Source organism: Sarcophilus harrisii, chromosome 3, assembly GCF_902635505.1.
Source record: "Sarcophilus harrisii chromosome 3, mSarHar1.11, whole genome shotgun sequence".
NCBI lineage: Eukaryota > Metazoa > Chordata > Mammalia > Dasyuromorphia > Dasyuridae > Sarcophilus > Sarcophilus harrisii.
Window position 1 is genome coordinate 408416965 of NC_045428.1, and position 15352 is coordinate 408432316.

The 15352-nt window shown below is 31.9% G+C and overlaps 1 protein-coding gene across 2 annotated transcripts in view; it reads left to right on the top strand.

The window, feature by feature from the left end:
* Positions 1–15352, top strand: part of GALNT3 (polypeptide N-acetylgalactosaminyltransferase 3) — a 52790-nt gene that overhangs the window by 25230 nt on the left and 12208 nt on the right. For both annotated transcript variants that reach the window (XM_012544772.3, XM_003763913.4), the window contains 5 exons: positions 390–1007; positions 7857–8029; positions 10343–10492; positions 11400–11634; positions 12476–12593. In XM_012544772.3, coding sequence (XP_012400226.1) covers positions 499–1007; positions 7857–8029; positions 10343–10492; positions 11400–11634; positions 12476–12593 — 1185 coding nt within the window. In that variant the 5' untranslated portion in view covers positions 390–498. The remainder of the gene's footprint in view (positions 1–389; positions 1008–7856; positions 8030–10342; positions 10493–11399; positions 11635–12475; positions 12594–15352) is intronic.

Genomic DNA, 15352 nt, shown 5'->3' on the forward strand with positions numbered 1-15352 from the left:
AGTTTCCTCATCTATAAAAAGGAATTAATAATAGCTTTTCCCAGGGTTAGGAATATATGTGGACTTTTTATCTATTTTTTCACATATTTAGTTGGTACCCATAAATGCATATTTCCTTTTAGAGCCCAGTTGGATTCTCTGCTGGTAATGTTAAAATGAATTTATTTATTCTTTTATATATTAAAAAAGAAAAAAAATGTTTCAAAAACATTTATTACTTAGTGAGAAATAACAAAACATAATTTGCAATTTTATATATCTCATTCTTTAAAATACTTGTTATTGGTGATGGGGGGGGTATGTATGTATGTGTGTGTGCACATGTGCGTGTGTGTCCTCACTTGTTTTTAGATTGCTTATATACTAATGTTGCCTATTGTTCTTTCTAGGTGTTACTATTTCAAGAAATCTTTTGGCAAGCAAATATATGATAAAGAACACAAGTAATAGAGGAAGTTATAACTGTTGTTATTCAAGTGACAAACTGTTAATGTCAGAATGGCTCACATAAGACTACTGATAAAACTATTCTGTAAAAAACTTTTTCACCACAAAAAGCTCTGGAAGTTTGGTGCAGTGATTTTTTTTTTTATGGTGTTTTTGATTTTAATGCAAAGAGAAGTAAGCGTTCAAGATTCCAAAGATGTATCAGGGATGGAGAAAAACAAAAACAAGATGTTTGATCTAATGATAGAAGCTGTGAACAATATTAAAGATGTTATGCCCAAATTGCAGATAAAAGCCCCTGTTAGACAAAATAATAATGCTGGAGATAGACCATGCTTGCAAGGCTATTACACAGCGGCAGAATTGAAGCCTTTTCTAGATCGCCCACCTCAGGACTCCAATGCCCCTGGTGCTTCTGGGAAATCATTCAAGCCAGAAAATTTAAGCCCTGAAGAACAAAAGGAAAAAGAGAATGGGGAAGCCAAACACTGTTTTAATGCTTTTGTTAGTGACCGGATTTCTTTGCACCGAGACCTTGGACCAGACACTCGACCTCCTGAGTATGTTGAAAACAATCTACCTACCCATGGTTTTACAATTTACGATGGTGTTAATGTGTTTAAATCAGTACCTGAGTATCTGAATCTGAAGGCAACCTTTTGAAAAATAATTTTAAGCTCGATATATAAATAACTTTTTTGTTTGTTTATTTTGTTACTGTTATTACAAATAGTGATGTATCATAGTAGATTTAGAGAATATTAGAGAACAATCTAGAATTGTCTAGAGGCTGTTTGGTCCAAACCTCTTCTTCCCCTTTTCATTTTACTCATGAAGAGATTGAGGTCCAGAAACAACAAACCATTTGTTCAGGATCACATAGTTAAGCAAGTGTCTTAGATGAAATTCGAAGCTAGGTTTTTTTTTTGCTTCAAAACTATAACAACAACAACAATAATAATAGCTAGCATTTATATGGTGCTTCAAAGTTTTCAGAACACTTTAAAAATGCTATCTCATTTTATCTTGACAAGTCTAGGAGGTAGGGACTATTATCCCTCTTTTGTAGTTGAGGAAACTGAGGTGGAAACTGAGGCAGACAGAGCTTAAGTGGCTTGCCCAACATTATACAACTAGCAAATATCTGAAAAAAGATGAATTTGAACGTAGGTTTTCCTAACTCCAGGCCACCTCACTATGGGCTTTTGGAGAAAATCCAAGTACATATAGCCTAGAAATTAAGACTGAATTCTAGGTCTGACTTGTTATAGATTATAAGAACTGGGAGGAATAACAATAAATACTTATGTCTTGAGTGTGAATTAATGTGCATAAAATACTTCACAAAGCTGAATAACTACATATACATACATAGTACACAAACTGATATTAGAGTTAGAAGGATCTTCACTTTTTGTTAAGTATAAAGTATATGCACATGTGTTCCTTTTAGTACTAATTAAATATGCATGAATTGTGTGTATACTTTGTGAAGCATTTCAAGCTGGTTATTTCACTCTTGTGCAATATGTAAAGGGGAGGCAGTCCAACACTAACCTTCCTACCTCAGAGGAATATTGATAATAAAGATGTTAAGTATAATTGAACTATTAAAAAGACATTTTTTAAAAATTCCACAGGAATAATACTAACTTTATAGTTTAATAAAATGCCCAATGTTTTGCTATAATGTATGTGTGTGTGAAAGAAAATGACTGAGAAGAGAGCACTTAAGAGTATTTTGAGAGCATATTTCAATTGCTTTATTATTAGGAAAATCAGTTTTACTTACATAGCCCTTTGTATCAAAACTAAAACATTCTACAGATGTTCTTTCATCTCATGTTACTGTAAGAATTATATTAACTTACCTAAGGTCACATAGAAAAGACTACCAGAGTCAGAAAGGAAAAGAAACCCATCCTGCCAACTTCAGTTTCAGTGTAATCTGGTTTAATTGGGGTGTAATTAGGCTCTCCCCCCACCAATGCAAACTGTTTAACTGCCAAAATTGAATGCTGTTAGAACAGAAAAGGCAAGGGTGTGTCAATTGTTTGCTTAAATTTTATACTTACCTTGTGCCTTTATACTTAAACAGGTATACTGATAACAATGGCATTTATTCTAACAATTTTTTAGTTTGCCTAACAGCTTTGAAAATCACCTCTCCAATGTGAAAAATCATAATTAACTTGCAGCTAGAAAGAATGACAAAGGTTATACGTACCTATTAAACTATCGCATATAAAAATAAACTGTATAAAATTATTTTTAAACAAATCTTGTTCAGAGCCTGTAAAAGACTAGAGTTAAAAGATCCTATTCCAGTTTGGGGGTAAAATTTTAAAAATATATGGGTATTTTAGTTTTATCACCTTCAAGGATTTATGTAGTTTCTCCTTCCCCCCCACCCCCCCCCCCAAAAAAGAAAAGACTTAAAAAGAAGCACCTTGTGCTAATTATTGAATAGAAATGTTTTAAGTTGAAAGGAGATTCTTCAATGAAACTTCATGAAAATATTAGCTTTGCTTGCATATTCACTTTTTTCTACCTTAATTTTAGAAACTGAAGGCTTTACATAAAATTGTAGCTAAAACTTAATAAAAATTAAACGTCATAAGATATTTCTAGAAAAATAGGTTTATGTTTATATTTATTAATTCTCAAGAATTGCTCCATATTTTCATTTAGAGTTTTATGAATGAAATATATACAAAAGGTTAGAAGCATTAAAAAAAAACTACCTTCCATTTTTTCTAAATACTAATTTGAACAGACAATACTTCTAAGACAATAAAAATGCCAAACTTAAAAAAAAAATTGTGAAAATATGAATTCTGGAACTTTAGATAATTTTCACACATTTTATTATGTTTTTATTTGTGTTTTCCATGTGCCATGCTTAAAAGTCAGTTTTGCATTTGTTAATCTTGTTTTTCATGATTATAGTTATGTATCTTACACTTAAATAGGATGGGGCTTTGATTCAGGAAGGACCATTACTTTTAAATTATAGTTAGACATATATTAAATTACTTGCTGTCTAGGGGAGAGGAAGTGGAGGGAAGGGAGTGAGAAAAAAATTGGAAGACAAAGTATTGCCAGGGTGAATCTTGAAAATTATCTTTCCACGTATTTTGAAAATAAAAAGCTAAAATTTGTTTTCAAAATTATAGTTAGAATAAGAGAGAAGTGTTCCTTTTGTGACAGAAAAAAACTTAAAGGAGCCTCAGAAGCCAGCTGGTGCAACCCATATCTGAATTAGAATACCCCATCCAACATACCCACAATTCAGTTTTTTTTTTTTTTTTTTTTAATTTTAAGACTTAAGAGTAAGGAAGTGACACATTAACTTCTGAGGCATCTCCTAACACTTAAACATACCTTTAATTACTGGGAAATATTTTTCCTATGCAAAATCTAAGTTCCCTCATTTCTGGTTTCCAAGTATTGTTCCTGATTCTGCCATCTGGGTCCAAGAAAAAGAAATTTGATCCTCTTTCATACATCAACCTTTCAGATAATTCAAAAGTTGCTACCATGTTCCTCCTGAATATGTTGTTCTTTAGACTAAAGGTCCCAAATTTCTTCAATTCTTATTAAGTATGAATTCAAGGACTTTAACCATTTTGGTTGCTTCCCTTAGGACACACAAACATTCTTCCACAATGTTCTCCATTTGGAGTCCTCACTACTCTAGATATGGTCCAACTGGATTTCTTACTGAGGAGATTAAACAAAACAAGGATCCTGCTAGACTTTGATATAACTCAGGGGTCAGATGGTTCTGATTACAAAAATAATGGCAGGATTTATATAATCTTATAAATGCCAAAAGTAGTGTGGAAACACCCATTGAAGGCAGAAACGATATGCAAAAAGATATAGAATAAAAAAGTGACTGAGAGAGGTAAAAACAGAAAAGCCAGTAAAGGTTTATCTTTGGTATTATGATTTTGATGTTACTGATGTTTGTAATGCTGGTTTTAAGAAAAAGAAAGTTTCTTTGAGTAATCATGATACTGAGTCTTATTTGCTGTTTTTCTATTCCTCTACCCAGCAATTTAACTTCCAATTTCTTTTATAGAAATTATAAACTTTTAGTATACTTAATTTATAATAGATGTTTAACTATTGAACATTAGGTTAAATTAAGAGTGGGAAGGAACATGAAAGGAACATAGAGACAATCCAACCAAAGGGAGTAAGTGGATGATACGTGTTCCTGATGATGATCTGGAAGAGTCAAAATTTAGTTAGATTGAGTTTAAGCTTTTCAAACTCTGCTCGAGTTGCGTCTGTTAAAGGCAGAGAATTTAGTAAAAGCCCATGTACATTGTTGACAAATCCATCCTTTAGATAGTTGACAAAACAGTTTGGGGAGAGCTGTTCTGGACCTGATTCAACCAAAAGAAACTGACTTTTAAAATGGAAAGAGTTGAGCAGCTAGATAATTGGATAGAATACCAGTCCTGAAGTCAGGAGGACCTGAGCTCAAATCTGGATTCAGATATTTAACCCTTGTTAGATGTTTGACCCTGGGCAAGTCACTTAACCCCTTTTCTTCACCAAAAGAAAAAAATAAAATAGAAACAATAGAAATCTTGGGAATAAGGCACCACATTATTTTAGAAATTATGTTAGCTCAGCCATAGATAACACCTTATGTTTCAAAGATTCCAGAAAGACAAAATATGTAGGATTCCATGGTCTGAGAATCTTAAAGCAGAGTAGGCTCAAAAAAGGAATGAAAGATTCTCAAGAACTAAATTTTGATGATGCAATTATGAGTGATTCCTATAAGAAGAAAATAGGAAGTATTTTAAAAGATAGGTATGGACAAAGATCAAGACCACATTTAAAAAATAAAGTGTTTTATTGATTTGTCTTCATACAGTGATTTTAGCCCCAGTCCTCACTTGATTGAATGCCTTAGAACAAAGAGGGAAATTTAAGCAAAGAATTCTTGTGTAATGACCACATCTGTTTAATATTTCTTTGGTTCAAGAGTAAAGATATTTTATTTTCTTTTGTCTAGGACTTTAATTGACTTTCATGTGCTTCAACTTCCTTTCAGTTATCTTTTCATTTATACTTTTTATAATCATGTATTTACATCTTGGTTCTATTTAATTTTGCTCTATGTCCATTCATACAAATCATCCATTTGTTTGAATTCCTCATTTTTGTAATATCTTCCTACATAGTAATATTCCCTTACTATCACATAATAGAGGTTACTTTTTATATGTTCCTCAGTTAATGGGCACCACTTTATTTCCAGGTTTGTTTGATTTTTTTTTTTTTTTTTTTTACTTTGCTTTCCTGAATATTGCACTGGTTACTTTGGGATGCCTTTATAACTATTTTGGAATTCCTGGTTTCCTTCAAAATTCAGTTAAAGTCCTTGCTTGGTATCCATAGCCTCCAAAAGTGCTTCTTTCCTTCTTCCACCTCCCACCTACTTTGATTTTTTTTATTTGTATATTTTATTTTTCCCAATTACACATTAAAAATTTTTAACATTTGTTTTTTAAAATTTTGGGTACAGATTTTCTCCGTACCTGCTTTTTCTTCCTCTTCAACTGAGAAAGGCAGGTGATTTGATATAGGTTATACATATGCAGTTCATTCATGTAAAATTTTCATATTAGTCATGTTGTAAAAGAGAACACAGATTTAAAAAAAAAATTTTCCAAAAAAGTAAAAAGAAATCAGTATTCTTCAATCTACATTCAGACTTCATTAGTTCTCTCTCTGGAGGTGGCTAACATTTTTTTGTAATAAGTTCTTTGAAATTGTCTGCATTATGATATTGCTGAAAATAGCTAAGTCTTTCATAGTTGATATCCTACAATACTGCTGTTATTGTATACAATATTCTGGTTCTTTTTACTTCACTTTGTATCATTTATATCAGAAAGATATAAATCTTTCTAGGTTTTTTCTGAAACTATTCTCACCATTTCATATAGCACAATAGTATTCAATCACAATCATATACCACAATTTGTTCAGCCATTAAATGCCAATTGACGGGTATCTCCTCAATTTCTACTTCTTTGCCACTATAAAAAGGGCTGCTATAAATATTTTTCTACATGCAGATTCTTTTTTTAAAAAAATCTTTGAGATATTGTACTAGTAGTGGTATTATTGCATCAAAGGATTCCTCATTTTTATTTCAAATCATTGAAGCTTTCTGAGCAGGGAGTATGATGGTCAGACTTGGATTTTAGAAATAAATTTGTCAGTAGCATGTAATATGGGAGTGGTTAGTATGTGGAAAGCAATCGGGTTCTTCCTGGGCAAAAAGAAAAGAGGGTGTGTGTCTGTCTATATTTTGGTGGAGGGATCCAGGTTGTGAGAGATTGACGATGGAGTACTTGACAAGTTTGGTATTTGATTGGAAATGGAAAGTGAGGATTAATGAAAACATGAGAATGGCTCCTAGATTACATGGGTGGTTAAAAGAAACGATGTCACCAAAAGAAGGAAATTAGGAAGAAAGTAGGATAGGGAAGAAGAGATATGAGTTTTGTTTTGGATATGTTGAACTTGATATGCCTATGAAACATCCAGGTGGAAATGTCTCATAGATGAGGATGAAGAATTAGAATTTGGGAGAGTAATTGAAGGCTGGATATGCACATTTGAGACCCATATATATATGGATAAAATTTATTGTGGACCATTTATCAGATATATTGTAAAGGGGATTCATATTTTAAGTCAGTAGTTAGATAATTTCTTTCTGAGGTCCTTTCAAACTTTGAAATATACTATGGTGTTCTCATTTGTTGAGTATTTTGTTTTAGATTAGTATTTTTTGATATAATACTTTTGAGAAAATCATTTTTCCTTCTTTTAGTGGAGTATAAGATAAGTAACTTTATTAGTGTTAACTTAGCTTGTAAAATAAAATTTTAACAACTAGGTTTTTGTATGAATATTGTATTCTGAGAATTTAAGTAAAGTATATAATAATATATTAAATATTTAGAGATTAAATGGGGAGAGAAAATCAGGTTGTTTTGAGGGGAAGAATTATTAATAGTATTTAGATTTTATCAATTGTTTCTTCCATAAGAAATATTTATATGAGATGTGTAATTGTTATGCTAACTGAAGTTACAGTACTACGCTATGTTACTTTATACATACCTACTACACTGTTAACAATTGCCTTTTCATGGATTTGGTAGCCTTGGACAAAAAGTCCTTTCTAAAAGAATTTTTTATTGATCTGTTGGCATTATAGCAAATATAATAAATACCCATCACCTTCAACTGCAGTCCTCAGAAATGTTTATAAAAGGAAAAAAAAAACATTTAATGTTGATGAAAGTAATATTAGATCTGAGGTAAAATGTGAAATATGTAACTTCGATTATTTTTTTAACTTCCAGATGTATTGAGCAAAAATTTAAGCGCTGTCCTTCCTTGCCCACCACAAGTGTCATAATAATTTTTCACAATGAAGCATGGTCTACTCTGCTTAGAACAGTCCACAGTGTACTCTATTCTTCACCAGCCATACTGCTGAAAGAAATCATTTTGGTAGATGATGCTAGTGAGGACGGTAAGAAAAAAAATGCTATTAGATTATCTTTTATAAGATTGTTGGGGTTGGCTAAAATCTAATTAGAAACAGTTATCCATCTATCAATCTCTTTTTAGAGATTTGCCATCTTCCTTTGGATCCTCTGTATTAAAGGAAAGTTGAGATAAATAGGAGTGAACATTTGAGTATTTTAGAAGCTGGAAAAAAATTATAAAGTGTATTTTTCATAACTTCAGGGCTATTTAAATAGAATAAATTAAATATTTTGAAACAATCAATTTGGGGAGTATTACCTTCTCTTCAGATTTCTAAATAGTTATAGAGGGTAGCCTAACTTTTTGTCTTAACTATAGGCAAGTGTATCTTTATGCAATCAGTTTCCTTTTGTGACCTTAAGCTCTTTAGGTCTCCTTTCACAGCTTCTTCAAATGTTAATTTTTTTTTTAAAACCAGATTAAATGATCATTGCCTTTTTAACTATAAAAATCTTACAGTTCTATAATTATTTGTTGAAGATATGTTCAATAAAGTAACTGTTGGATGTTGGGGGGGGGGAGGGCAGAAAGTATAAAATACTACCCTCCTCTCTGCTTAATTACATAATCTAGATGGGAAGATGAGATACAAGTGTGTTAAAATGAAAGAACAATACAAGAGTTTAACGGCATTTGTGTGACAAAGAAGACATAAGTAACCAAATGAATAGTATTGATTGTATTTAGAGGAGATTGAGATTACCATGATCTGAAGCATTGAAATCTAACTTTTTAATTATGTTTGTATGTGTGTGGGGTATGTGTGTGTGTGTGTGTGTGTGTGTGTGTGTTTAAACATTGGAGTGGGTTGGCTGCTTTTGTGAAAGGAAACCTACTGTAGTTCCTTTAAAAAAAATCAGCTAAAAAGTTATGGCAGATACTTGTTATTACTGATTGCAAGCTCCTAAAGTCGGGGAAGACTGGGGATAAAATTGCCTGAGGGAGAAACCAACCAGGGTCAGAAACATAGCAAGCCAAAGCTCCTGGTGCCATATGATAATGGATCAGATCTGTGAGTAGTTATTGCACTTCCAACATGAGTGAGATAAGGAATCCCAGCTTCCCCAAAAGTAAAGGAATAAATAAAAGAATTGTATACCTTGAAATACCTGTAATATATCTGTTTGAAATTTCTTTGCTAAAGTAGAACACACCTATTATGTTTTCTTAACAATTTTTTCCACTTATATTTCTAGGAATTAGTATTTAGGGAACTGTTTTCTACTCAGTTAATTACAGAATCCCACTTCCTTCATGTTTTAAGCTATAAACTCTATTGTCCTTTCTAATGAGTAATAGAATAAACAATTAATTTGATGCACCTATACATATCTGATTATGCCTTTGCCTTCTCCATGTTCCCATATCTAATGAGGCAATTGTAAAAACTAAGAACCAGTATAGGAAGGCTACATGTAGCATTTATAAGTAACCAAGAGTTACTTATAGAGTTGGTTTATATGTGAGTAGATGGGCAAATGTTTATAAATAGTGACCCTATTTGATTGATTTGTTGGCTTTTTGCATTACTTGTCCCAGTTTTTAGCCAATAGAAAATTCTCTTAGTTTGGAATTACAAGTTTCTATAATAGGCATATTGCTACATATTTCCTTAATTTTAATTAGCATATGCTTTTGTGCTAATTATATCTTGGAAACTTAGCATTTTAAAGGCTCTAAGACTTACTAGGCTATAAGGCTAGTTGGCGTTAATAATAAGCCTTCTGACAACACATCTAGGTAGTTATTTTCCCCAGAGAGTTGCATCTCTGATTCCTTTGTCAGGTTGGGAAAGTCACAAGTTTATTCCAGATTATATATTCTTTATTTAAAATTTTGTTTTCATTCTAATTTTTTAAAATTTATATTACAATTTTCTTTAAATCCAAATGTGTTTCATTTGTCACTTAGTAAAATCTCTTGACTTCTAAGTACTTTCTTCTGATCCCACTTGACAGTTATTCATACTATTTCTAGTCTTCATTTTTTTCCCTAAATCTTTAAGTCATTAATCTATATGGAAGGTAGAAGATACGTATTTTGTGTATTGGTGGTGCAAGTCATAACTTAGAATATTTGAGAAAATTGATTTTCATTCAGCTACATGGAGCTAAATTGGAGATTAAAACATTAGTTTTTTTCTGTTTTTTTAAAATTCATTTTGCATTGTTATTGTTTTTGTTTTTATTTGGTATATTGTAGTTTTAAAATTATATTTGTATTTTGTATATTTTACTTCTAGGTGTTAAGTATGAAAATAAATTCTTAAAATTAAACTAGAATGCTTTTCTTACAGAATATTTGCATGATAAACTAGATGAATATGTTAAGCAATTTCAAATAGTAAAAATTGTCCGACAAAAAGAAAGACAAGGTCTGATCAATGCTCGGTTACTAGGAGCATCAGTAGCAACTGCTGAAACGCTCACCTTTTTAGATTCCCACTGTAAGTATATGTAATTTAGCCTTCTAATATTATGAATGTAAAAGAGAATCTACTTTTCTTTCTATCCTTATCCCCAAAATTGCTTAATTTTTGGTCTTTCAGAGACGCTGGTTTTGTTGACTCTTCTTCGGTACAGTTTTTCCATTGTGAAGGTGACAACCTTCACAACTTATACCTGTGACTAAGAGGGTGAGCTTCCATCTGTCGTATGGAGCTCTGTTCCTTATATAGCATTTGATCCTGCTGCTTTCTAGCAATCATTAATCTTGACCTTTTTTTATAATGAACTTTTATTTTTAAAAGCATGTTCTTCAGAAGATAATAAATTATAGGTCTGTATTATTTTTAAGATCTTGAAAGCTTTCCAAGAAACTTTTCTATCAAATTCCTTGTAGATTGATGTTATTAATCTCTATTCTTATTTTATCAGGATTTTAGAAAATGTAAACTACTTACTAGTTTTTGGTTTTGCTTTTTATAATAGTCACTATGAACAATCTTTGGGCCAAATTGTTTTTGTCCTGATCCATCTTTATTATCTATTATCTCTTGTAGGAGCATGTGTTTTTTGCATTCTTTACTATTTTACTATTATCAATCATTATTATGAATATTTGAGTGCACTTCTTCCTCCCTGTCCAGCTCCTTTTTTAGATACTTATTTTATCTCTTGGACTTATGAATTCAGTGCATTTTAAATGTCAATAATAATAACTCAGAGCATTTTCATTAAGGCTTTTTGTCTTTGAAAGTGCTTATTAGGCAAAAAGGGGGGGGGGGAAGGTTGGCAGCCAGTTTTAAATTTAAGTAACATCCAAAATGTAAATAATTTTATAGTATACTTATTTTTTTCTGTTAAAAAATACCCAGATTGTTTTTGAGCTAATTAAAATTTTGTTCTCTCCAGGTGAGTGCTTTTATGGCTGGTTAGAACCTTTGTTGGCAAGAATAGCTGAGAACTACACAGCAGTTGTAAGTCCAGATATTGCATCAATAGATCTTAATACTTTTGAATTCAACAAACCTTCTCCTTATGGATATAATCATAACCGTGGAAATTTTGACTGGAGCTTATCATTTGGCTGGGAATCTCTTCCTGAACATGAAAGGCAAAGAAGAAAGGATGAAACCTATCCAATTAGGTGATTAACCAAATCTTATATCAATAGATGAATATCAGCATAATTATTTACTCCACAAATATTTCTTTGCACTTGCTATTCTCGGTTTAGTCCTGATATTCATGATCATAGGCTCATGAATTTAGAAAGAGAATGGAGTTATATATAATATATATTTATTTATTTATTCATGTAGTCATTTACAAATGAAGAAACCCAAAGGTGAAGGTCACATCTCTGGCTAATGGTATACTTGAGTCTCAAACCCAGGTTTTCTGGGCATAGAATTACTGATCCAACTCATACTACCAGCAATTAATTAAAGTTTTCCTTCAAAACTTGGGTAAATAGGAAAATCATGTTTCATGACTCTGAGAATGATGTGAGCGTATTTTTATCTTTTGATCTTTCAATATTTCTGATGTGTATTATATAATTTTTTTTTTTTACAAATAATTGCAGAAGTTATACATAATGTTTTATGATTTATAAAGTTGTTTTCTTACAATGCTATGAGCTAGGTAACATTAGTCATTAGTGCCATTTTACTCTGATAAGGAGACTGAGGTCCAAGAAGGAAAATGATTTGCCTGGGAGACATTGCTCATAGATGGAGTTAGAACTTGAACCTTGAACCTTGCTCTCTCACTAAGTTGCTGAGTAGCCACTGCAACATAGATGACTAGTGAAAGGTGAGTGGATGTAGCATCTTTGACTGTTTCCTTCAAAAGTTACTTTTGAAGTGACATTTACAAAATGCTATGTTTAATCTGTATTTGGTTCCATTAGTTCTTTAAAAAAAAAACTTTTGTTTGAGATTTTTATTTTGTTTTTAAATTTTATCATGAATTTTGTTTTGCAGAACACCTACTTTTGCAGGAGGTCTTTTTTCTATATCAAAAGAATATTTTGAATATATTGGAACTTATGATGAAGAAATGAAAATCTGGGGAGGAGAAAATATAGAAATGTCTTTCAGAGTAAGTACTGGAGATTAATTATTGTAAGCATTTGGGTGTACTTTGTGCAAATCAGTTGATATGGATTATAAATTATGTTGTATGTACATTAAATCTTGAGTGCTAGAAAACTTGAAAGAAGAACCTTCCCTTTAAAGATATAATTTGAAATATTTATTTAATGCTGCAGAACTACAAGAGAATATTGAGTTAAGCCCCCCTGTTTGAGTAATAATACCGATTGGTGCACTTGTAGCTAAGATAAATATAATCAAATCATTGTGCTTCCAGAAATAATTTGATTTCCAAAAGGAATCAGAATGGTAAAATGATTATATAAGATTTAAAGGTCATAGCACTTTGTTGTTTGAACAAAGTGAGCAGTTTTCTGTGTAGATCCTAGAGTATTAACTCTAATATAAGAAGCAAAGAAGCAGCTTTGGATACTCGCCTACATATAATTCATATTTATTTGATCCACTGCCTATGCACATTGCCTGGCACATAGGAAGCACTTAATGCTTTTGAGTGAACAATTTCTTTTTATTGAGTTTATTTTCAATCTTTGTCCTGATCTGTTTTTACCCCTTAGGCTGGTATGTTTTAGATCAGTAGAAGACCAGGGCTCAAGTCTTCATTATACTATTTTGTAGCCAGAAACCTTGGGCAGATATTTTACAGATCAGGAAGTCTTGGTTTCCTGTAAAGGCAGAATAATGATATTTGCTGCACTTAACTCACAAGCTTCTTATAGGTCCCTTATTTCTGATAATAGTTGTAAAAATTGAAGGCATATGAGTAACATTGAGTCAATATTTCATCTGGATTTAACTATCAGATTGTAATCTAATTTAACAGTAATCAAGTAAATATTCATAACAAGAAGGAAAGGGAAGGGAATCAACATTGATATAATGTCTACTGTGCAAGGCACTGTGCTTTAAAAAGTACTATCATTAGATCCTCATAAAAAACTTGTGAAATAGGTGCTATCATCATCTCCATTTTATAGTTGAGGTAACTGGGGAAAATAGTGACTTACCAAGAGACAAAGAGCTAGTTAAGTGTCTGCTGGATTTGAATCCAAGAGTTCAGACTCCTGGTCCAATGTTCCATCCATTGTACTATCAGCTGCCTCAGATATAACATCAGATTTGAAAGTTACAGTTGAAAGGCTTAAAAACTACTGCAACAATGTTTTGCTCATACTATGACATTTTATTTTTGCCTTTTACATTATAGAGCTATAATTCACATTTACACTGAATGAACCAACATAAATGTGAATATCTAACAACCTACAAAACTGTATTCCAATAACCATTATTACAATATGATTCTGTGATTAAAATTCATAACTAACCAGATTTCAGGATGCTTATTATCTAGGGCCTTTGATCAAAAGCAACAAAATAAAAAAAGAGAAAAATGTTAATACAATCACACTGGGATCATTTGTAATGCAGAATTATCATGGAAAAAGGACATAGTGAGAATTTTCACCTTAAAAACTAGATATTTGTTTTTACAACTTATGCCTGCCTTTTTTCTCTTCATGATAATAAAAATCACAATTTGTTTTATGATGAGACTTTAAAATATATAAAACTGACGTCTTGCTAGGGCTGAGTAGAACCTGGATTGTCTTCTACTTAGACTAGGGGTTTATGCTTCCATTTGTCCATACATCATACATAAATGTATAATGGCCAGTGAGAGTTATGTCAATGACTGGATGTTGTCCTTTTTTTGGTATATTGCTTGCTGTTAGACATTAATTGTGGCATGTTTTGGATGGACTAGTTACTAACTAGCTATGTGATCATGGAGAAATCAATTAATCTAAAGAACTTTCCAGACTTTAAAACACTATGCAAATGCCATGGGTTGACCGAGGAAAATGCATAAATGAATGTGTAATAGAATAATGTAGAAGTTAAATTTTGTGAAGTTTTATATAAAACATTTAAAATAGTCAGAATTTTCAATTCAGCATACTGCAATGTTTAGTTACTGGCATATGGCTTTGTAGGTTGTTAGATGTTCATATGGATGTTAGTTCATTCAGTGTAAATATATGAATTGTAGTTCTGTGAGTTAAACATGGACTATATATAATGTACTAAGCTAGGTCTGGGAAAACAAAAGGAAAAAAAAATATTCTTGCCCTTTAAAAGGTTGCTTATAGTCTACTGATGGCACTCAAAACATATATTGGCAAAATATTATACAAGTCAGGTCCTGAAGGAGGCAAAAGAGAAATCTGAAAAAGGATTTGGGAAATTTGAAGTGGGAGAATGCACTAACTTTATGGGCAGGCAACCTTAGAAGACTTATGGAGAAGATTGCACCTGAATTGTCTTTATAAGGAAGATCTTTGAAAGGTGAAAATGAAGAATAAATTGTAGTCATAGGAAATCTTCCATGTGAATGCACAGACAGATGATAGGATGTTGAGTTCAGGAAATAGCTGCAAGGTTAGTTTGACAGGAATATGGATTTCATGAATGGGAGAGTAATGTGAAATTAGGTTGTGTATGTAAGTAGCAGCCAGATATAGAGGGCCTTAAATGCTCATCTGGACAATAGCAAACAGTTTTTGATCAAATAAAGTGACACTTTCAAACCTGTGATTTAGGACAATTCAGTTTAACAATTATGTGAAATGGTAACTGAAGGGGGAGAGATTGAGAGCATATTATATTAGACAACAGATGATGAGAGATTAGGATGAGCAGCTTCTAGATAGGGAGTTAGGAAGAAGTGAAAATCAGGAGCAG